Here is a 25,464-nt window from a genome sequence, read left to right as displayed (position 1 = left end):
TCAGGAGCCATGCTGATGCACAACACATGTAAAGATAATTCCACATATAACTGCAATAGCAGATTCCAAACGGAGATAGCGACAAAGAGGCGAAACTTACAGACTGCGGTTTATGAAGCGACTATAATATTTTTTAGTGTGATCCAGACGCATGAGCTGGCCAATAACGAGGCAGCGTTCTGACGTAGATCCCGGAATCACTGCACTGTGTACAACACGTGTTGGAGAAGTGTGTGCAAAGCAGCGGCGCAGTAAATGAAGATATAAACAAACCCAAGAATTTATGATTTCTGTGCTTTTCACATTCACAATGTAATGCGCTTGGATTTAACTAATTGCTAAATTGTATTAAATGCTGCATAAACTAGTTTTAGAGCTCTGTACAGGTCATTATACAAAACCATCTGCAGCGTTTTAATTGGAAAGTTAGTTTACATATTTATATAAACAATAACCATTGGGGAACGTTCTATATTTGGTAACTATTTCTATGTTAATATTAAAAATGCCTATGTTGTTAAAAATAACTATCCTGCAACCTTCTGGGAACATTATATTATTGTTGCAAAAAAATAAATAAAAAGAGCATTCCTAGAATTATATTATTTAGTTCCCAAAACAATAAAAAGACAGGAACCAAAAACTAACGTTAGGGGAACGGTCTGTGTTTGCTGGGAAGCCCCTGAAGCAAACGTAATACTTGGCTTTCAGAACTGAAAATTATGGAGTTATTCCTGAAGCAAGAAGAATCAGCAGAAAATAAAACTGGACAAAAACAACAAGCTGTTGATAAAATTATAATGAGTTTAATCAATCATAACTTGAAGTACAAAAAATAATAAAAATTAAAACTAATAAGACAGATCTCTGAAAAACAATGAATGAGTTCAAATTAATATCAGTTTCATGTCTCTGTTTAAAGTGTTACGGCCTCTTCTTCAGCTCCTGAACATGAAAGTGTTTTTCCGGTGTAATTTTTCTGGTGCTCTTCTTCTGAATGAGAAGGCAGAAGTGATTTCAGAACGAAGGCCCGAGTGAAACTCTTCCCGCATTGATCACATGTAAAGTTTCTCTCCGCTGCGGATCCTTCTTCAGACTTGATTTACATTTACACACATTTTTCCTTTCTCGTTCGCGTCCATCAGGTCTAAAAGAAACATTAAATCAAGTGAGATTTCAAATGAGAGACAAACGTGAAATGAAAAGTGAAGCTCAAAGTCAAGATCACTGATGAGTTTGACAGTCATTTTAATCTCATCAAATCTGGTCAACAACTGCTGTACACGATTATGATCTATTTTAATGTCATGAAGATGATTTGTGTTATAAAACACTAGTTTGGTCATGAAACAATGTAAATCTGGTGAGCATCAGCATGTTCTTCATCATGAAGAATGAATGAGGAATCAAGAATAAACACCAACCTCTTTGTTCTTCAGTATCATGATGTTTCATTCTGCAGGTTCTGGATCACTGGCGCTCTCTCCGTCCTCTCCTTCCAGATGCTTTCTGGCAGTTCTGCTAAAAACAAACAAGTTTCATTTCTTACAGACATGATGAGAGAGGAATAATCAATATTTCAGACACTGAACTAAGTACTAAGGCTAATCACATGTTGAAAAATATAGTGACCGTGATCATGTAACTTAAGATTATCAGGTTTTGTCGAAGCCACAACAACACAACAAACAAAACTAACATAAATCACCTAGTGCTGAAACGACACAAGCCAAGGTTTCCTAAACATGAAAATGCTTCATATTCAGCGCTTCAAATAAACTCTTAAGCATACAGTTTAACACGTCGTTCAGGTGCATGTGATGTTTACTCTGATGTGGTATTCCCTTTGTGTAACTTATTAACCTTTATTTAACCAGGCAAATCACTGAAGAACAAGCTCTTGTTTTTTATAACACGGTAACAGCTTGACAGAAAAAAATCATACATTACAAAACACACACATACACATTCATTTAAAACATTTACAAGCTGTGATAAAAACAATCCCTGGTAGTTTATTAAATGCAGAGATTGAAATAAATGATTGTAATTTCAATGACTTTCTTATATTTAATAGTTATATCTTTATCAGTAAATGTAAGAAAGCCATGTGTGTATTTCCATTTTCCTTCAATGCTTGTCCCGAGAGCGAGTGAGTCTCTGTTCAACTTTACAGAACGAGCTCCAGGACCTCAAGTTGATGAAGAGCAATAATTCTGACTAAAATATACATTGGTTTATTCTACATTAATCTACATTGTTCATAGAAGATTAACATGAAGGATTTAAAACCTACATTTATCGTCTATGAAAACTAAAACTGTAACTAATGTGTCATTATAAACAGAGATGAGTTCGAAAACATTATCAATAATTCTAATAACATGCCAGATGAGATGGACTTGGTAATTGCGATGAGGTTTTCATTGTTTTGTTTACTTTTCTGACAATGTATATAAAAAATATTTATGTGTTATACTTAAGAGTAAAGAGAATGGAATATTTGATGGAATATGTTGCTCTTTGATTAACTTTAGCGACAGATATAATTAGTTGATACTGTGTACTGTCCCTTTAAGAGCAGCCGCTGCTGTCAGAGACACGGATCTCACACGCGCCTCATTCTCTCACGAGTCACAACTCTTCACGTTCATCATAAGACTACTCTTATGTTATGAAGATACTCGCCAAAAAGACATTTTGGCATAATTGTGTGTGTTATTGTTAGTTCAAGCTCGAAATAGAACTGTATTCTGGAATGCTGTTTTGTGCGCACGCACGATATTAGCACGAGTCTTTCTGTGTGTCACATCAGGACACTCACAGGCAGCGCATTCATTTTGGCATACATGTGTGTTCGTTCTACCGCGAAAGAGAACTTCATACTGGCGCGCGTCTATCTGTGGGTCATGTGTATGTATGGCAAGCCAAGAGGCTCAGAAATACGCCATAGATTAATCGCGTTTAAATCCAAACGCCGTCATATGACGCCGTAAAAAAAGCTGTTTTGGTTGCACAGAGCGCACGCTATTTTACGGCGTTTTGCTTATAGTATAATGAGACACGCCCACTGATTTCCACAGCCAGTAAGTTTGAACTGTTCTCTCCCAATCAATGATGAGCTGAGTCAGACCAGATGAATTCAGCACAGATCATTTGTGGTAATCCAATTCGTATGCTCCCAAGGAATTATTAATTTGATGTATTAAAATAATCCAAGCTAAATAATAAACTGAAATTAAAGTAAATATTAAATAACATTCAAATCAATAAAGCTAAATTAATAGGATTTTCACATTTTAAAAGGGTGTCACACAGGGCTTAACCCTCTGAGGTCGGCAAACGCACCGGCGCGTTTTGCCGGATTTTTTCCACATTGTAGCACTATAAACTTAAATTACTCCGTCATTTATGGTCATACAGAAAAAAGAAATATAAAAAAATAATCTGTGATATTTTTACTTTTGTATGTGTCCACTTACAATCAAATCAAAACATTGTGCTTTTGTAAAATAAAGAAAATAAACAGGGTCTGCGTTCTGTCTCTCCGTCGCGGTGAACTTTTTTTTCTTGAGCACGTCTATAAACTGAAACAAAACTCAGCGAATACTTGTCACACATTTATGAGCCATATACCTTTATAAACATTTAAGTGTGTACTTTTAAATGATCGGATTCAAACTGAAAACAAATATTCTCTGTTTAAGTAATTTGGATAAAACCAACAAGATGTCCAGCTTCTCAAACGCTTCCTAATAATTTTTTAATTTGAACACGCCCACTCGCGCAAAAGAGATTGACATGCAAATCTCCACATGGAACGCGAACGCGCTCATTACCTCAACAACAAAACACTTCACAAATCTCTGCTTTTCGTCGAGTTTGAAAGGCGCACTGTGAGCTTACATTCGAATTACCTCAGAAGAAGAAGAACGCGATTTGAAGACAAGAAAGATTTAAGGTAAGAAATTCTTACATATTAGTTTGTTATTGTTGCATAAATTTCACATTGCAGTTGAACTGTTGCTAGATATATGGTGAATATTATAATATTTAGACCCATGTTTACTGTGACTGTGTTTGTGGATATCTGCTCAAATGTAGATACGTATATGTTAACCATAATGTTTTGTATTTGAGCGTGATCGCGTTTGAATGTATCATATTTTGGATCGCGATCGCGTTTGAAAAGCACCAAACGGCTTCATGTTTTTACTATTATCTCATTTCATATCATCATAACGAATGGAAACATTTGAAGTAACATGATAATCAATATATTTTTCTCTAGCTTAGTTGTTACTGAAATATTCTGGAAGATTTATAGGCTGCTATAGGTTATTGTTATTATTGCACTGCGCATAGCCAATGCCTACAAGGCACAACAAACCTGGTGTTCATTATATTATATATTGTTGGAAACATTTATGTGTGTGTGTGTGTGTGTATGTGTGTATTTTGTGAATTTTAAAAAGCAATTTTAACCAGAAAAATCTAAAATTTATTCCCATAATCGTGCAGGCCTATAGTTTCTCTTGATATCAGTATGTTCACTTTTTTTTTTTTTCAGGGCCCAGATTCTCTGAACATGAACATGGTAAAGTGAAAATCAAACACCTTGGAAACGAAAGGTATGTACAATGTTTTTAGGAATGGCACAAAGGTCTCTGTCTTTGGATAATTGTTTTCTATGAGTGCTTTTTTGTCATTTGTTTTGTATCTTTGGATTATGTTGTGTTGTAAATAAATCCCAAAAATCTAAAAGCCATTCTTTTTTAAATCTCCTCATTCTTTGTGCAAGGTTGCTCAGAATGACAGGGCCTGATAGCTCCTAATAGGGCCGTTAGGGGAGGGTCTTTGTCTTTCTCAGGTGTGAAAAGCTTACATATTAATGAGCTCCCGCATAAAGCTTTCTCACACAAAACTCGTACAATTTTTTAATCAATATATTGTCTTATCTGAATGAGCAGTCGGGGTGATTTTCACGTAGTTTTAGAGCAAATATTCTAGGCTACGTCATACAATTTTCAAAAGTCTTGTGAAGAAATAATCAGTATGGGTTTCATGACCTTATTTCAGTGAGAATTTTTTTTTTGGTATTTTCACAAACCACGCACGCATAAATGTCATTATCTCAAAACAACAAACTTTTACACACATTCTGCTGATATATTATTGTAGCAGAGTTTGTGCTGAATACAGTGTAATTAGACTTTAGCCATGAAAATGTCACAAGTAACAGAAATAAGCACAAATGTCAGAGCATGTCAGAACACCTCCAGGGCCCAGAAAACACCTCAGACCGCAGAGGGTTAATTTGAACCGGAACACGACTTGACTTCAGCTAGTTAGCGAAGCATTCAAGAACTATCTCAACTGTTAAATAACATATTGGAGATTCAAATAATATCAGATTTGTCTAATTTTAAATAAACACAAAAAATTGAGATGAAGAATTAACTTAAGAAATGTCCTTTTGCTATGGTTTAATAAATGTCTATGGATATCTTCCAAAAAAAATTATAATTTTGGCGCAATTTTTTCTCTATATAGTGTTGATATGGCAACTAGTAAATACACTAAGTTTCGTCATCCTAGCATGTGTGGAAGTATTTAAAACAAGTGTGTTACAACTAGCCCTGTGTTACGTTGTGCCCCGCGCTCCCCTGCTTGAGATTGCTGTTAGCCTCAATCGTTTCACTCAGGGGAAAAATGTCAAAAAGACAGCAAAGTTACGCTGGCCAGTCAGATCCCAAACAAGCAAAAATCATTTCCGCTGATCAAGAATGTGGAGACCATGGTGGACACAGCAGTAATATCTACATAATATCTCGTTATTTCGACATAATAAGGGGACATTCTAATCTGCATTAAGCCATGGCTTAAATTAATGTGCACATTAAGCGTTCTTATAATGGTTTTCTATGGGGGGGAAATACTTAACGTGTAATTGCGTTCTGGGCTCATCTGATTTTTTTTGTACATAGCATAGCCCACTTTATTAGTATCATAATGATTAATAAATGCACGCACAATTATCCGTGAACTTGATTTGAACAAATGCCTTTCAACTTGTGTGTGCAAAATTCAGAATTAAATGAATGTGCAGCAATTTGTACAAATAGAGAGTCTGTAGGCATACTATACTGTAGCCATTAAATAAGCGCATTTAGTTTCATATTTGTTAAAATATTATAATGTTATTTATTTCCATTTATGTTGATTTATGAAAAGTGAACAGCACGAGTAAGATAGGATGCGCAATATGAGACATGGAGTGGTTCAGACATGATTTTGACCACTTCATTAAAGGTATAGCGGAGGATCTTTCCGAATTTTAGATAATAACCGCCCTCTCCACTTTTTGAAAAAATGCACATGCACAACACTCTACCTGCTCCCGAGAGGGAACGCCTATTAAACGTATGCGAGGTTCTCCTGACCTCGTGCACGCTCTGTTTACAAGTTGCTGTCGGCATCGCTCATACAAGATTACTTTCCAAAAGAAGATTTGCACTTTTTCTCCAAATAGCATGCCAAACTTTACCTGTCGAGTAGAAACTTCGCGACTGAGGCATCAGTGGGAAGCCCAACCTGTGTTTTCAGCGCACGCCATCGTGTGAAACAATCTCTCAAAAACACTCTGATCTTGTTTCTCTCTTCTGAGGCCTTTCTCTTCTTCTCATACAGTTCGTACAAACTTTTTCTCTTGCGACCCTCAGACATTTTCAAAGGACCCGGTGAAACGGCGAGCTTCAATGAATGGCTTAGCTCTAGCTCACCACCCTCACCACACATAAACACCTGAAAGTGCGCATGCGCAGAAAGCGAAAACTAAGGGACGAGCACGTACGACGGCCTTACGTAAACATATCACCAGAATGATTGACACTTAGGTGGACCAATAGTTTACACTACCCACCCGGAAAAAGAAAATCCTCCGCTATACCTTTAAGTTTTTTGTAGAAAGCCTTTCTTTAAAGCCACACTGTGGAGAATTTGTGTTTTTGTCAAACAGCGACCCCTAGAGTCACTGTGGAATACTTGCACTGTCGCAAATCACCATATAGTTCACCATTTCAAAATAAATAGTAACAAGGAATAATTCAATAATGAGTTCGCCAAACAAGTAATTTTTTTATGTGAAATGAATTTCAAACTCAAGCGGTAGCTAGCCTAGTGCTTTCTCTGATAGGCGGATTTCTCATAGGCGGTGTTCTGGATTAATGGTAGTGGCTTGTGGAGCTGTGCAAATGTGTTGCATTGTGGGAGTTGTGGTTTTCCATACAAATGCGCCCTAAAGTTACTTTCTGTCATAACTCGGTCAAAAAGGCAACAAATTAGAAAATTTGAATACATTTCGACTACATATATGACCCACTTTCAATAAAGATCAATGTTCCCACGGGTGAAATGCTCCTTTAAGCATCTGCGACTTACTTTCACTTTGATTTGCGATGGTTTGCACGTTGGCTTGATGAATTGATGCTCAGCTTCTCATCTGCGGTGATGCGTGTTCCAGCGCGTCGTCATATCTGGCTATAACATATAGCCTATAACACGCTCTCACACGGTTTTTGTATTATTTATTTTTTAGCATTTTTGGGAGGAGTACAATTTACATATGTGGTTTCAGCAACCAGATGCATTTACACTTGTTCAGTTTCGTCTGGAATGCGTCTCAGATCTCCTCATGAAGTGGTTTGAGCGATCGGATTGAAATCCCTCTTGAAAGCGTTTTTTGACCTGGATTTTTCAAGATCGGATAGCTATCCGATCTGAGAAAACGCATGAAGTGGCCAGGTCTAAACACAACAGCCCCCATGACAAAAACATACGCACGAAAGCCGAAAACAAATGCTGGTTGGCATCAGTGTTATTATAGTTTTGCATTTTTCATTAGTTTAAATTTTTATTTCGTTTTGACTTTTTGTTTTCAAATTCAGTTTTATTATTTAGTTTTACAATTAGTTTTAATTAGTTTTTAAAGTGGGTTTGCTAGTTTAGTTTATTTTTTATTTTTTGAAAATGCTTAGTTTTAGTTTAGTTTTTATTAGTTTTAGTGTTAGTTTTAGTCTTTTTTTGTAATTTGGGTTATTTGTCAGGGGCAAGATTCAAAAAAGTCAGAAAAAGTATTGTGTAATAATAAAAACATAATACAATTTTAGAAAAAAATTCACACCCCATTGAAATTCCTTTACCTCTTACAAAATCCACACGCTGTACCAAAAATCTATACATCTTCTATACAGAATTCACACCCTATACAAATACCACAGCTGTACAATTTGCACACCCTATACTAAATTTACCCTATGGGGAGAGTGGAGTGATTTATGCCAGGGGGGGAAGTAGTTCCACCCCTTGTTTCTGGAATACCATAGAAGAAATTGGTCATGTGACCACATAATTTTGAAAAGCAATCACTTTTACTCATCCTCCAAAGAAGAGAGACACATGGCATGAGAGTTAAGCACATTTTAGTGCAAAAAACTGTTTTTTCCCTTTCAAAGTAAAATTTCTATGATTAAGGTTTTTTGATTGTAGTGTCTGAACAATTATAGACAAGTTTGAAAACATTTCACACGTTTTAGTGCTTTAGTAGGCTACACAATGAGTCTATACAGTTAGCATGATGTTAGCTCTTAACTGCTGGATCATGCTAGTTTATCAAACTTGTGGGTCTGGGGTGATTTGTGCCAAAGGGCCTGGGTTAAGTTGTGCCAGATCCAGACCACCTAGACCTACATACTCACAGGGGATAATCTTGAGAAGTGAGGAGATGGGCATGCCTCATCATTGTTTGACTTAGGCCTGCCTGCTATTTGTTTAATTTAGCTAACACTGTTTTCAGTTTTGAGTTTGCACTATGTTATTAAAGTGAAGTTTTATTCCGTTTTTAAGTGGCCTATGTCACAATAGTATGTTTAGAAATTAGCCTAGTCACTTTATTCTTATATGTTACATAATTGACAGAAAGCGCTATGTCAACAGGCATCTATTGCCAAAGCCTTTTTGCCTGAAATGAGTCACAAATATCATATATTGTGTTGCTATGGTGCTCTAAATGGTTGCTAGGGCATAGCTTGATAGCTTCACAATGATCCTGAGAGACTGATTGGTCATCTGAGTAAAATGAGCCCGCCCCCTTGTCTCTATGACACTGTGATCCAGAGTTATGTTCAATACAAAATCCCTATGCAATTGACCATAGTAGGAAAAACGCATGCTATGGTATTCCAGGGTGACAATATCTAAATAAACCTTAAATGAGTAATTTTGTATTGAATTTGTCTTGCTTTCAAATAGCATTACAGTTCATAACATTAAAATGTTCTGTTTTACTTCAGAAATCACTGGCACAATTTACCCCAATGTATTCCCCTAAAGGCACAACTTCCCCCGCATCAGGGGCAAGTTGTGCCATGAGACCACTTTTTCCCCAAAAGCTATATTTCTGAAACAATTTATTTCAGATCCAAAGTTATTGTTCTCAGGGATGCACCACATCCTGAAATATATGTACATCGTTAAGTTGAAGGAATTACTGCCATGGCCTCACTTTAAAGTCACTTTGAGTAAAAACTGGCACAACTCACCCCACTTTCCCTACAGTCAATAGCCTACTCATCTGGATTGAAGCAGCAAACATTACGTGTAAAAGTAAAAAAATGACATAACATTATTTAATATTTGAATCAAAGCTTATATAGTGTTTTGACATCGACAACCGCAACCAAAAAGTGCACTTTACCTCAAACTTGCGACTAGTTAACTTTCTAAAAAAGGCGCAATCGCTTCTCGGGTCGACATTAGCACACTGACAAAATTATATTCAGATTTTAAAATATTTTGATACCACTTTTTAATGTGTGATTGTAAGGTGTTCACGAGATAGAGATAGCCTACTAACCTTTAGCGAACTTGCTTTCAACGTCGAACGAACACTCGTTCTCATGGAGAAGCGGTGTGCACGGAGGGGAGGGGCTGTGTGTGTGTGTGTGTGTGTGTGTGTGCGCACGCGCCATGTGAGAGACGCATGAGTGACAGAGACAGAGGGAGAGCAGGGAAAGGAAATGCAGCTGAACGAAGGACATTTACTCTATATTTTTATTTTATTTTAGTTAGTTTTGCCAAACACACATTACAGTTTTAGTTAGTTATCGTTTTTTTGTAATGCCTCGTTTTTATTTTTATTTCAGTTAACGACAATGTTTTTTCCCACCTAGTTTTCGTTTTTTCGTTAGTTTTCGTTAACGATTATAACCTTGGTTGGCATCTCACGTCCATAGACAGTATATAAACGCTCACGTCCGAATTTGAGGAAGTGGTGGGGGAAGTGACGTATGCCGTAAAGCAGACGAATTTTGTAGTTCTTTTTGTGCGCTGGTTACTACCCGAACCCCGAAGTTACATAGTGCCAGTAAAAGCGATACAGACCCCGTCAGGCTGTGGCAGACCTGTCATTCAACCTATTGTAAGTCGATGTACCATCACAAGGGTCTTGGAAATATATTATGAAGGTTGAAAAGTTACACGGTGTGGCTTTAAAGTGAATTTCGTTTTGTATAAATTGTATCTTAATTTTAATACTTTTTTCATCAACCAATTGCCTGGGTTTAATGAATAAGAAGCAAATATAACGGACAATATAATCATGGAGGCGCCCGCGCGGTCACACATTGCACGTTAACTGGAGCGCATCTCATGCTACTTAACGAAACTCAGTGTATGCCTCAATGACATGAGAAATACATCAAATACAAAAAACTAGAAATGTCTTTAAACGAAATAATTAAAAAAAATTAAAAAAGAAAGAAAAAGGCTACTCTCTGATTATGTAATCCATTATGTGCATTTCTCTCTATAGGCGCGTTCACTACGGAGATGGCGATCGTCAACTTCATCTTTGCAGCTGACACTGTCAGAAAACACTAGTTTATTTATAAAAATCAATGCACGCGTCACCGGATTTACAAATGCACATCTTGCTTGTTGCATGCACACATATGTCGAAATAACGAGATATTATGTTGATATAACATTCTTATTAATAATAGCCTACATCTTTTAGAATATTTTATTGCGCTGAATGCTGAATGTTGCGCTTGTTCAATTTAATAAAACTTTCATTTTGATCATTAAAATAATTGAATATTAAATATTTAGTGGCCAAGTTTTGCGCAGCTCCCCCTGTCAATGATCTAGCACCGAAAGGGCAAAATATTTGAATCTTCATTTTACAAAAATATATTGGATATAACGAAATGTAATAGTGTTATTTAATGAATATATAATCAATGTAATATGAATAAAAGACTAATTGAATTAGCCTACAAAAATTGGAACACTAGTATTTAATTCTGGAAGGAGAAGCTTATAGACCTGCCAACAAACCTGCCACATTTTTTAGAAATAGCAAAAAATACATTCGTCTCATTTTTTTCAAATAGGCCCATTTAAAACATACAAAGTCATAGGCATTCTATGGGTTATATCAATATTTTGTGTTATTCAGCACTTAGATGGAAATGTGCCGAGTCATGCCAATACGACCTGGATTCTTTTCCTTGTTTAATAACTCCTCATATATGAGCATAAGAATTGGATTTTGTTTGTGCGCGTTTGGCTTTAAACGCGATTAATCTATGGCGTATTTCTGAGCCTCTTGGCTTGCCATATTACTAGAACTATATTATAGAACTATTACAGAAATTCATACTGGCGCGCGTCTATCTGTGGGTCGTGTGTGTGTGTGTGTCAGGAGGACATTCACTGACAGCGCATTCTTTTTTGTCTTATCGCGCATGAATGGTTTAAAAGCATTTGCATGAATAAGAGAGCAGGATCATGTAACACTAGCCAAAGAATGCCAAAAATGAACAGATGCTGCGTTAATTGCGTTAACAGCGCTAATTTGTTTATTTAATATAAAATCGCAGCATTTTGCGTCATATAATCACGTAGGCTTGACATCGCGATTGCGATACGATTAATCGTGCAGCACTATATATATATATATTCCAACGAATATTTCATTCTCTTTACTCTTAAGTATAACTGTAGTTTTAAATCTTCGGTCTACTGTTTTCCTACACTTTGAAACATTTAGTTTTACAAATTGTTTAACAATCAATGTTTAGTTTAACAGTCTTTTAAGGATGAACAAATCACGGTTTTGGTCATCACATTAAAAATAACATTAAAACTGGATAATATAAAAAAAAAATGAAGAGCTGGAAAAAGTGTGAATGGCTTGAAAGTCCTTGATTAGTGCTTGAATTTTACTCTCAAAAGGATGCACGAACCCTGAAATGAATAATGTAAAAATATTTGACTATTTCTGCCACAATACCATGGTTACACTGAGCATTACTACATTAAATCCATAGGGAATATTGGTGATTTGTGGACTTAAAAGCCATATTACTTCAAACTTCATGAACTTGTTCGTTCATGGCACAATGTTTCTCCTGGTTTCCAAGTCAGTGCCCATGATTTACTCACTCTCAACTCATCCTAAGTGTGTATGACATTCTTCTTTTAGACAAATACTATCGGAGTTATAATAATAAAAAAAATGTCCTGGCTCTTCCAAGCTTTATAATGAATTATAATGAATTTCCAATTACTTGCAGTCTAGAGCCCTGTATAGTGCTTTATTTCTGCTTTTAAATGAGCGCCACTCAGGGGTGGGGGAAAAAATCGATTCTTAGATGCATCGCGATGCGGACGTGGACGATTCTGAATCGATCCACCAAATGTCAAAAATCGATTTTCTAAAAAAAATAAAATAAATCCTAATACCGTAATATTGACGGAACGCAAAAGGCGGAACTCTAAAGCGGACGTGCAGTGCGCGGACAGTCTTTGGCGTGCACAACAGAGACGCGCACATAACAGAGTCGCGACTCGCGCGCACGGGCTCTGCGCGCACATAGAGCTGGTAAGTCCCGCCCATCCGTAAAACCCCAAGTGGACCTCTAGGTTGAAAAATCGTCAATGCAAGTGAGTGGGAGAAAATAATTATTTTCTGGTCCCGTTTGAATTGTGCCATGAATGTGAACATATGTTGTCTGTGAATTTTTTATATAACTTTTCATGTTACGAGTTTGACAGTATATGGTATGATTCTTTGGCTAGCAGTTGTGGAAAAGACATAACGAGAAAGACTACATGTCGCCTATGTGACGTCACCCCATAAAGTTGACTTACCCGTGGTTTTCGCCAACCTCAACGATTTTGTCCTCTCCCTGAAAGAAGGCGGTGAAGTGCACCAAAGACACAGCCATGTTTAGCGGGATCCGTGAGCTAGTGTCCATGTGCTAGTGGTGTTGACGTTTCAAACGCGTCGAAAGCAGCGAAGAGTTGTAGTCCACAAAGTGCTTTCACACAAAGTCTAACCGTATCAAACTTCTACCCGCTAAATTGTAGCATTCTTTACACGAAAAGTTATATAAAAAATTCACAGACAACATATGTTCACATTCATGGCAAAATTCAAACGGGACCAGAAAATAATTATTTTCTCCCATTCACTTGTATTGACGATTTTTCAACCTAGAGGTCCAGGGCGATTACCGGAAGGGGCGGGACTTACCAGCTCTATAACAGACGCTTGATAGCTGAGCGCCAAATTCAAACGTCACCCTCTTCTTTAAAAGCTAACGTATGGAAAATTATCAATTTCATTGTTACCTATTTAGTATTTTTTGTACGAGAGCTGCTTTCTGTATTGTTTAGTTTTCACATCAATATACTGTAAACGGATCTGTTATACGTACGTTATACTGCCCTGCAATGTGCAATGCCAGTCACAAAAAGTTACATTTTGACTGTGCTCTCTGCAGATGTTCATTCACTGTTTTTGTATAAGCAGTTTTTGATTGTGGTATACAGCAAACATTTTAAGTCATAACTCTATATTATTATATGCGTATGTCCACAAGCATTATGTTTGTATGAGAGCTGCTGGTACATAATTCTATATTTTTGAACGTAAACTGTTTGTGATTTTGCTACAGCAAATTGTTTTTTTGTCTGAAGGATTATATTGCTTGGTTAGAAGTCTATTATTAAATGCTAGAGATTCAGAATATGCTGAAGTTTGTATTAATTTACTACAAGTACGCTGCTAGTACAGGCACACATTTTTTTCCTGTTGGTTCTTTGCAATGTTGGGACATATGCTGGCAAATGTAACCTTACAGTTGACTTGCCAAATCACTTCCATTTGTTTTATTAATAAAATTAATATTTTGGAAGTAAGTTTGTTATGGGTCATCATAAATACTTTGCTTTAAAAGTACCAAGTAAGTAAAAAAAATGAAAAAATCATTAATAATTGATATTTGTTACCCTTTGAATCGTAATCGAATCGAATCTTGAGGTGCCTAGAGATTCCCACCCCTAGCGCCACCTACTGTCAGAGAGCGAAAGTCAATAGATATCAATCAATCAATAAAGTGTCCTGTGCTCACCACACACCAGCTATAGGTGGAGAGGAGAGATTTGGCTATAGGGTGATGTGTGTCTAACTTACACAGAAGAGACTTTGTTGCTCAGCACATGAAAATAAACTACTTACCGTGATCTCAGACTGAGGTGATGTGGTTTCTTCACTGCATGGATCTTCATGTGTCGCCTCAGGTGAGTTTCATCACACGTATGCGGTTTTTCTCCAGTGTGGATCCTCTCATGTTTTTTCAGATTTGAGGAGCCACTGAATCTCTTGTCACAGTGTGAACACTTGTAAGGTTTTTCTCCAGTGTGAATTCTCTGGTGCTGTTTTAAATCTCTCCCTGTAGTAAAAGTCTTCTCACACTCAAAGCACATGTACTCTTTTACACCAGTGTGAATTTTCTCATGTTTATGTAAATATTGCCGCAGTGAAAAACTCTTTCCACACACAGAACATGAATGCGGCTTCTCCTTCGTATGAACTGCCAGGTGTGTCTTCAGGGCTGATGCAAAGACAAATGTTTTGCCACACTGATCACATGAGAACGGCTTCTCTCCGGTGTGGATCCTCATGTGTTCTTTAAGGTGTGAAGATCGTCTGAAATCTGTCCCACATTTATCACAATTAAACGGTTTCTCTCCAGTGTGGATCATCATGTGTAGCTTCAGTTGACTTTTAAGAGCAAAACTCTGTCCACACTGATCACACGTGTGCGGCTTCTCTCCAGTGTGGATCATCTCATGTGCTTTCAGAGATGATGACTGACTGAATCTCTTGTCACAGTGTGAACACTTGTAAGGTTTTTCTCCAGTGTGAATTCTCTGGTGCAGTTTTAAACTGTTCGCTTCAGTAAAAGTCTTCTCACACTCAAAGCACATGTACTCTCTCACACCAGTGTGAATTTTCTCATGTGCATGTAAATTACTCAGCTGTGAAAAACTCTTTCCACACACAGAACATGAATGCGGCTTCTCCTTCGTATGAACTGTCAGGTGATTCTTCAGGTTTGATGCAAAGACAAATGTTTTGCCGCATTGATCACATGTGAACGGCTTCTCTCCAGTGTGGACCCTCATGTGAACATTAAGGGATGATGATTGACTGAAATCTTTCCCACATTTATCACACTTAAACGGCTTCTCTCCAGTGTGAACTCTCATGTGAACATCAAGATGATATGAGTTTGAGAAACTCTTTCCACACTGATCACACGAGTACGGTTTCTCTCCAGTGTGAACTCTCATGTGGCGCTCAAGACCATCTTTGCGTGTGAGACTCTTTCCACACTGAGTGCAGGTGAAAGATTTCTTGGCTCTTCTTTTCTTTAAAAATTTCTTTTTAGTCTTTGAGCGACTCAGAGGTTTTTCTCCAGGTTTGACATGATGTTCCTCCTTCACTTCACTCAGTTCTTCACTCTCCTCGCTCTCTTCCATCAGATCTGAAATTAAAGAAAAACTCTAATTTTCAAATTTTCTAAAGTTTTCTGGTGGGATTCTCTCTGAAATTTGTCTGAGATCCTCCGGCCGTGATTAAAGCTTCTTCTTGGGGGAGATTCTCTGAGAACTGGTCGAGTACTCTCCCGGCCGTGATTAAAGCATTTAAAAGACACTGTCTGAAGTGTGTCGGTTATTATTGCTGCTGTAATGCCAGGTGACTAAGCTCCACCTGTGAGCGACATTTCATTCACTTCAACTACACCTCAAACTCGACGTCAACGCAGAAAGGGTCACAATAAGAAACCTGTAGCTGCAGATGCACTCTCTGGGTTGCTAAAGCATATGACAGTCTAAAAATAATGTTGCAAATAAAGAGTTCATTGTCCATCTCTGCCTCTCTCAAGTCACATGAGAGAGCAGTGACAAGGGTCGTTGTCCACACATACAAAGGAACTATTGTATCTTCGGAGGAACCGCCACTGACTGGACAGTCAGGGTACAGAAATAGACTACACTAGCTGGGATCAGCAGTTGTACATGTGATTCAAATCATGTGTGCCTTACAGTAAATATGATGAAGGCACCTCAATTCGGGATATAAAAGAAGAGAATTGGACAAGACTCATGGCTCATCCTTGCAATCTCCAGTCCGGGACGCCAGCAGTTCCCGGATGCAAGAAGTTAAAGCCTAGCTAATATTACTCTGTTAGCTAAGTACTCTATTATATTCTGTAACAAGTATTCTTTTCATTTTGATTCTTTTAATAAATATTGTTAAACATTTATTACAATCATCTGACTGGAACTTGGAATTCTTGAGTACGTTTTCACTTTTCTTCCCTGGATCAGAAGGATCCCAACCGGGGGAAAACCTACAGAGGGTGAGCATGATTTCTGATATGTGAATAATCAGTATGCACTGTCTGATTGATTAATAGCCTAGCTTACAACAGGGTTATTGTTGTATAGCGAACACGGTTGAAGAGTACCTAAAAAGGTAGACTTAAACTACGAAGGGGACATTTATTATATTTATAATCCTTATTATCTTTATAATAAAATACGAATTCGTAGAGACTGATCACCTAACTCTTAAAAGTACGACTAAAGGTTAGGCTCTTTAGTTACCGCGGGATTATCCATATATCCTGGATAGGATGTAGGATAATTTGGAACGGTATTAATCTTATAAACTTTTACACTGCGCAGAAAGTTAGTTAGGGGAACAAGATAGAGATAGGGGACGTCGACTGTAGTCGCGACCCATAGAAACTAACGTTGACTGAAGACGTTTGGGGACGTTGATTGTAGACGAGACCCAGGTAGACTTAGGTCAGGTGCGAAATAGGGAAAACATCTACCACAGTATACAAGTTATGTAAAAATACACACAAAATTCAGGTCAAAATTCTAGTAACATTGTTACAAATTGTAAACCATATATAAAATATATATAAAATGCAACTGTTAAAATATTTAAATTTAGTTTGACCTGATGTTGACAATCAATATGAAACATCCTGTTACTGACCATTTGTTAAAAAAAAAAAAACAGAAACTTTTGCAGCCATTTCACAGTTTAACTGCATATCTAAAAGTGATTATTTCTAAGATGAACGTTCTTCAGCATCATGAATGAATGAATGAAGAATAAACACCAACCTCTTTGTTCTTCAGGATCTTCAGTGTGTTTCATTCTGCAGGGTTCTGGATCACTCATGTTCTCACTGTCCTCTTTAATAAACTCAGTCTTTGCAGATTTCAGCTCTTCCTAATGCTCTGATGCTCGTCTTCACTTGTAGCTGATGGGAATTTACAGCATTTATTGGAGAATTGATGTGGGAGGAGCTTCACTGACCATGTGACTGATGTGGGAGGAGTTGATCTACCAAAATAAAAAAATATATAAGTTACTGAGTTTGTTTTATGTTCATTGATTACAGAATATAATAATGTCAATTCTCCCAAATGTAAATAATGGTAAGAAAAACAGTTGAAAGCATAAACAGTGTGGTGGCAAGCAATTTTCTATTACTGAATGAGAGACAAACATGTATCAAATGACCACGAGAGGAGGGCATCCTTCCTTCATTACTGTCCTGACTCCCCCAAGGTTATTTGTCTAGGCTAAATGAAGATAGGCTATGTCTCAGTTATAGATAACACATTGTTACACAGTTCACTGTTATATCCATGTAGCAGAGAATCATGGGACTTCACATGCAATCCCTGTGCATTTTATTACCATCATGTTTTCTAAGTTTCTATGTATATAAGAAAATGCAAACACACAGAACATATACAATTTCTACCACAACAGAAATAAACATAGGTTTAGGTTATATAATAAACATCATATACCCTCAGTCTGTTGACACCAATGAAATGAGCTTTAAGTGTCAATTTACAGGAGATCTGAAGACATCAGCATAATAAATGAGGTGAAAACAGGAACTATTGTCATGAAATAAAGAGTGTTTTCAGCAGATCTGTTAATATTGATGAGCCTCAGACTATCAACACTCATTCAACAAGCCATTCAGGATCATCAGCAGATCATCTCACTTTATTCTGAGTGTTTGCTGTTAGAAACATATTATTTGAGTCAGGATACATGACAAAAGCCTGTAAAAAAACTCTACTGAAAGACAATGCTAATGCTAAACTACTGATAAAAATGCTTGTTTTAGAAGAAAATTTCAGATGGCACTCAAGAGGCTTAACTCGCTACTTGAGTAGTTTTTTCATTGGATACTTTTTTACACTTACTCAAGTAACTATTAAGATTATTACTTTTACTTTGAGTAAATATTTCTATAAGTACATGTACTTTTAGTTGAGTGCAGTTTTTGTCCCCTACACCAACCTGCTTGTTCCTTGTGTTTTATTCTCCAGGGTTCTGGTTCACTTGAGTCCTCCTCAGTCTCCTCTTTTAACAACACGATCTTCTCAGTTCAGTTACAGCAACTCCACATATTCCTGCTCGGATGGGAATATGACAGGCATGTATTCACCCGATTCAAAATCTTTCTGGTCTAAAAGTACATTACAAGTTTGTATGAAGCCAGTAGCACGATGTATAACACCAGAGATCAAGCTGTAAACTCATCTTGAAAACAAACGCATGACTTACCGCCGCCCGCTGGACTGGAGAGTGAACCCTTACAAAAAACAACTGCAGTATAGTTAAGCACAGCCATAGATTTACAGTAATAATGACAGTACAACTGCAGTACATTGAAGTACGACAGCAGTAAAACTACAGTAGGCTACATGTTAGTACATCTGCAGTCAAATGAAGTACAACTGTAGTTTTCCAACATAATGAAGTACTGAAATGCATGTATAAACCTAACACTCATACTACATTACTGCAGCTGTGGTAACAGTAGGCTACTACTGTACAGCAAGCAAAAGCTATGGACCACTGCTATGCAAAATTAACCCTTCTATCTTAAATAATAATAATAATAATAATAGGCCTACTATAATAAAAGTTGTCTTAATCTAAATGGCATGAGACTTGGTGACTTTGTGGACACTTGCTGACAATTACATTTTTCAAATAAAATCAATACATCAGCCACAACACACAAATTAGGATATAGCCAACGCATAAAATATGCAAATGGTTTGTGTACGTTTATATGGAGTTTTCAAAATTCATGGGTAAACATACACAATATTTTTTATTATATTTGTACTAAGGATTCAACGATAAAAAATATTTTCCCAAAGCATAAATTTTCTCTTCCTTACATTTTACATTGAGATATTGTCACAATAAATCTGATTATGATTATTTGTTAATCTCGTTATTAATTATTGTAATTAAGCGAGTACACATGATTTTCAATTCATGTTTAATTGTATTGCATTTTGGATGTTTTATACACATATACATTTCATTTGTCACATTCTGAGATTAAAACATGCAGTTAATACAAGAAATATAGTACATTTATATTGAGTTATTCTAATTAATAGATGGGTAAGCATACACAATGCAGTTTTACTAAATTTAATAGAAAAAAAAATAATTTATTAACAACATTGTGTTCCATTGAAAAGTTTAAGCAGTCTACCATTATGTTCTTCAAAGACGAATGTTGATGTTAATGACAAAGGTCCATGTCTTCTGACACTCTCAGCTAAGTGGGTGAGGAGATGAATGTTGTAACCCAACAAACACATTTACGTTGTGGCAACGTCTCTGGCACGTTGCATTTCTGCTATGGCAACGTCGCTGTCTACGTGCTCGCAACATTGTAGCAACGTAGAAATGTAAGACGTGACAGGGCTGTAGCAACGTTGTTGCGCGACATTCAGCAACTGAGAGACGACGTTCTTACAATATTTTTATATGGTGCATTTAGTTAGATAATTATATACTTTTTATCGTTTATATTTTTTATCTATATTATTATTTAATGGGGCTATCAACACCTGCAAGTGTAGCCTACACTTTGAAGAGTAAAAATGACAGAAGGTTTCGTTAATTCAACTTTAGTAAAACTGCATATAATCAAATTGCACTTCCAAAAGTCATACATTTGTGAAAAAAGAAAAAAAAACGAAATAAACGAATATACAAATTTATTTTAAGTATAATAAATAAAACATAAAAAGCAAAGGCAGATCAGAACATTTAATGAACAAAACCGGGTCTGTATGGCAGACAGTAGCCGAAAGCAGGTGTCACCGGGAAACATCCACAAATCCAGAGGAGCAAAGAAACGAATGAGACTAAATAGCGGAAAGATCAAACGAAAAACTAAACAGTGCGAGCGATGCTACATTAATCACATTAGAAATTAAAGTTGTAGGCTAAACACAATACTCACGTATCCTTGCTCGATGATGAACGAGAACTAATGAGCCCAACAGGTGGTTGGAATTTAAAAGGCTGATTTTCGCGCTTCAGGGCAGTGACGAGTACATTATGTAGTCCAGTGGTTGTCCAGACACCCTAGGCACAACCTTTACGGTACGTTCACACGGGGCGTCAGCGTCAACGCTTCCCATTGACTTTGAATGGGTGACGTCAAACGTTGCCGAAAAGAATTGTGGATCCGTCGGCGGTGCTTCACTGGCGTTGCTCGCGGCAGAAGTTGAGAATTTTTCAACTTCTGCCGCGAGCAACGCCAGTGAAGCGCCGCAGACGGAATCGTCAGCCAATAGGATCGCTCTATGCAAATACAGTAGCCAGGCGGCAGCCAATCACGTTCATCCTGTTCAAGAGCAGCAAACTGAGGATACATTTTAAATTTCATTGGCTGACGCTGCTATGACCATGGCGTCAGTGCCAAACTTCAGCCACGCCTTCCGTCAAGCGTTGACGCTGACGCCCCGTGTGAATAATTTGTTACATTTATATAACGCTTTTTCTGAGACCTCAAAGCGCTTTACATAGATGGGGGAACGTACCGTAGTTCTGAACGTACCGTAAGCAATGGCCCTGAACGGTGGTTCAATGTCAACGTTGTGACAACGCTGTAACAACCTGCACCACACAACGTAGTTATAGGAACCTTTTGGTTATGTTGTTAAAACGTTGTTAGAAGGTTGGCTACGTTGCGCCAACGTTCTGTGTTTGCTGGGTAAGACACTTCTTGCTTTCCATACAGAGACTCGGTGTATAAACTCACAAAGAGCCATGTGAGCCTTGTCGATGTTCACATGTGAAATATGTGAACTAGTTAGCAGATAAACGGCAAAGGCTAGTAGCATCCAGTGGTGGAAATACTGTGTTGGGATTAAACCCATCAGTACAAACGGAGAGATTAGAAGAAATGTTCTCCACTCACTTCCTTTCCATTTTTGCCGTTCTTTTACAGATCGTGGCAGACGGGTTATCTCGCTAGGTGGCCGGACTGGTTTCAAACGTTTGTCTATCTCTTTCAAGACACTTGGATTTTTGACGTTTACTTCTGGCACTTTGTTGTCAAACCACAAGCCTGTTATTTGGCGCACTACTCCAAGAAGTACACTATGTAAATAGTCTGGAACAAAACTTTCTGCCATGTTAAAACACTGTAATGTGGTCAAAAGCCTTGGTCCTTTAACACCATTGACTGGGTTATTTACAGAGGCCAGTTCTGCATCATGGATCATGCCCTCGTGTGTTCTCAGACTAGGAATGGGTACTGAGAGTGGGTAGACCCTGGTAAACCCATCACCCTTTTCCACTCTCTCTCCAGAATGAGTGCAAAAATTACAGCCATGTGCTGCAATTAATAAACTAATGGTAAATACTGGCAATATAATTCACTGTTAATTGTGTAGTTCTTTACTGTAATCTATGCAAAGTGGTCGTTCAACTACGTTGGTTAATGATGTCATGCACGTGGTGGAGTAATAACTACTTTTAATGAATCTGTTTGAGATCGAATTAATGCTAGATGTTTTGCTATAAATTACGGATATGGCATCTGAGGACTATTTCTAGTCCGACACACGTCCTGGATAATAAGGCTAAGATGTTTTGATCGCCCCCTGGTGGCTGGCTGCAGTATAGGTCCCTATTCTCTAAATTCACTTACTTTTTTCATTCAAGTGGACTACATAAGTGAACTAATGTAGGAAATATTGAATTAGGGTATAGGGTGTGATTTGAAACACAGCCTCTGAGTGTGAACGCTGTATATTTGCTTCACATATTTGCCGTACATGAGTATATTCCTGCTATTTTCTTGAAAATTAAATATTACCCAGATTGCATTGTTTTCTATGGTGTATCACAGTTTTAATGGAAAATGGTATGTTACTGTCAGAATTTGGCTATTTTTTACAGCAAGGATTCAAGAATGTTCACTCACCTTCAGACTGTAGCTTTTCTCCATCCAGTGCCCCAGCTCTCTGTACCTGCAGAAAACACACTACCAGTCGCCGCCAGACACACAGGCTTAATGTAATCAGAGAAAGTCACAGAAGAGGAGAGCTGGACCAGTGCTATGTCATTATCAAAAGGAGAATCATTATAGTTAGGATTATATTATTTAGAAAATAAGTAATTTAGCTGCATTTGTACACTATTATTTACTCTGCGAGTGACTTTGGTCTGACTTTTGGGGGCTTAAAGGAAGGCTGATGCAACAGAGAATGCTATTTCAATAAAGTCACATGGTACAAAATATTCCTCAAAATAATCTACAGAATGCATTACCATATTTGGTACAAGGAAGTGTGTATATATGTTAGTTGGAAACTTTTTCTGGAGGGGTCTTTCTGCAGAGGTGCACTCTATTCACTTCGTCATCATTGCACACGCCAGACAAGTATCCTGAATGAAAAACAGCAAAAACAACAACAAAAATGACGACCAGGTATCTATCTGCAATGGAAAACGGAGCAAAAAGCGAGCCGAGTCGAGTTGAGCTGGTACTGGTAATGGAAAAGCGCCATTAGTGTCACAATGAAACTTACAGCTTCCTCAGCCTGGCTCAAGGCAAACCTCATACCAACCGAGGTTTGTCTCTGTGTTCGCAGTATCACCCCCTACTGCCGTGGATGACACGGCCCACCCACTCCGCATCCTTGAAAACACTGAAAAGGTGTTTGAGTTAGTGTGTGAGTGACTGAGTGATCCGGCCCACATCTGGTAGCACTAGGTTGTTGTCTGGGTCTGAATCTCAGATGAAAATTGTCTTTTAGACCCACCTCTTCAACATTGTCATCTCCTTACCGTAGCCTGATTCACAGCGGTAAGCTTTTAATGGGTTCTAATTTAAATGGTACTGGTAGGTTTCCACGGGAAATACGAGCTTGCCGCGGTTCGTCTCTGCGTCATTACGTCAAGTCTGTACACATAAAGAAGGAGTCCCGGCTAGTAGGCTATTTTGCGTGTGAGGTTGCTGCAGGTGGCAGATCATTTATAGCCTTAAATATATATAGTCACATAGTGTTGATAACATTAACAATTTGAGAACAAAGTATAACAATAATAATTTACATGGTTTGACGTGATCTGAGCTAACTTTAAATTCGTAAGATTTAATCATCAGTTGATCAGAACAAAAGTGGCTGACATGTTACTTGTTCAGATGACATTTTCCTTATTTTGGAAATAATTCCTGAAGGTCGTATCTGTAATTCTGAAGTACAGTGAATGTCCACACTGGTGCATTGACTGACAGCTCACACATACACTTCAAGATATTATATATCTGTGCTCAGGAGCCGTGCTGATGCACAACGCATATAAAGATAATTCCACATATAACTGCAATAGCAGATTTCAAACGGAGATGGCGACAAAGAGGCGAAACTTACAGACTGCGGTTTATGAAGAAACTATAATCAGAGCCCGTCTATGGAGAGCCTGCCCACTCCCTATTAAGCTCTATTGTACCGAATTGTGGTTGTAGATCCACCAGAGTTCCACTGGGGGCGATCGTCATGAGTGCAGAATGAATGGGAGTCTAGGGCTAGGCTATATTTGTCTCTTTCACCCGATTGCCGTTGAGAAATCTCAGATCTGATTGTAGATTTTGCAAGTTCAACGTGGGTTTTAGGTCGAAAGTTGAATGAACGAGTACTTATGTCCTTTCGATTTCTTACAGGCTGAGTTGTTGTTGCCCATAACACGCTAGCATTCTGCTAATGAACGCTGATTGGTCAGTGAAGGACTGATTACGACCAGAGATACCGCTTGATGGCATCGTGTCATCCGCAGCGGGACCAGAAACAAACAAAACAAAAACTCTTCTAGCACGTGTGTTTACCTGTGTCAGCTGTGTTGTCGATGCTTCGAGTGAAAAGAAAGTGCAGAGCGCGAACGCACCAGAGTGAGTGAAGGATTGCCGTGAAGCAGTATCTCTGGTCGTACATGTGTATGACGTCATTGACACTTTAAAAGACTTTTTAAAGCAAATAAGTGACTCAAAAAAATCTAACACCCAGAAATGTGTAATTTATTTGCATCTCCTTTCGAATACAACATTCAAATTACTAGACAAAAAATTATATCCTGAGAAAAGTGGATTTTTATTGGTATAGCGCCATAGACCTCCATTCATTCTGCACTCGTCCTGTGAGCGCCCTCATATGGAATCAGAGAGGAACTGCAACCAGTTCAGAAGCCGGAAGTGTACTGAGAGTGAAACTTCTCGCCATATTAGACATTCTCTGCTATAATATTTTTTAGTGTGATCGAGTGATCCTGACGCATGTGTCACAGGGCGGGATGGGCCAAGCCGGACTGCGCCCACCCCTGAACCAGGACCACCCTGAGGAGCGTGTCAGAGACGAGACGGAGACGGAATTCAAACATGTAGCTGGCCAATAACGAGGCAGCGTTCTGACGTAGATCCCGGAAACACTGCACTGTGTACAACACGTGTTGGAGAAGCGTGTGCAGAGGTGCAGTAAATGAAGATATAAACAAACCCAAGAATGTATTATTTCTGCTTTTCACATTCACAATATAATGCGCTTGGATTTAACTAATTGCTAAATTTTATTAAATGCTGCATAAACTAGTTTCAGAGCTCTGTACAGGTCATTATCCAAAAACATCTGCAGCGTTTTAATTGGAAAGTTAGTTTACATATTTTTATAAATAATAAC

General features: G+C 37.8%; 1 protein-coding gene across 2 annotated transcripts; it reads right to left on the bottom strand.

Annotated features, from left to right (window-relative positions):
- Window positions 1–541: 541 nt before the first annotated feature.
- LOC307162828 (uncharacterized protein) lies at window positions 542–19,015 on the bottom strand. Of its 2 annotated transcripts, none has more exons than XM_079878498.1 (5): window positions 18,764–19,004; window positions 17,560–17,782; window positions 14,588–15,899; window positions 1,425–1,518; window positions 542–1,147 (listed from the first exon to the last, which is right to left on the bottom strand). In XM_079878498.1, exons 2-4 carry the CDS (start codon window positions 17,615–17,617, stop codon window positions 1,452–1,454), a joined length of 1,437 nt encoding a protein of 478 aa, XP_079734624.1. In that variant the 5' UTR covers window positions 17,618–17,782; window positions 18,764–19,004; the 3' UTR covers window positions 542–1,147; window positions 1,425–1,451. The 2 variants fall into 2 exon arrangements, with proteins under 2 accessions (XP_079734624.1, XP_079734623.1); XM_079878497.1 differs by having other exon boundaries at window positions 789–1,147; window positions 1,425–1,521; window positions 18,764–19,015.
- Between the last annotated feature and the right edge of the window lie 6,449 nt (window positions 19,016–25,464).

Source organism: Squalius cephalus (assembly GCF_949319135.1).
Source record: "Squalius cephalus genome assembly, chromosome: 1".
In the NCBI taxonomy this organism is placed as follows: domain Eukaryota; kingdom Metazoa; phylum Chordata; class Actinopteri; order Cypriniformes; family Leuciscidae; genus Squalius; species Squalius cephalus.
This window is presented reverse-complemented; position numbering and strand designations above follow the sequence as displayed.

What these genes read in the sequence shown, in the direction of transcription:
- LOC307162828 (XM_079878497.1), bottom strand. Translation starts at nt 17,617, where the DNA reads ATGAGTGATCCAGAACCCTGCAGAATGAAACACACTGAAGATCCTGAA. An exon ending in AGATCCTGAAGAACAAAGAG is followed by an intron (nt 15,900 to 17,559) that starts GTTGGTGTTTAT and finishes CTTTAATTTCAG; the next exon opens with ATCTGATGGAAGAGAGCGAG. An exon ending in CACCTCAGTCTGAGATCACG is followed by an intron (nt 1,522 to 14,587) that starts GTAAGTAGTTTA and finishes GTTTGTTTTTAG; the next exon opens with CAGAACTGCCAGAAAGCATC.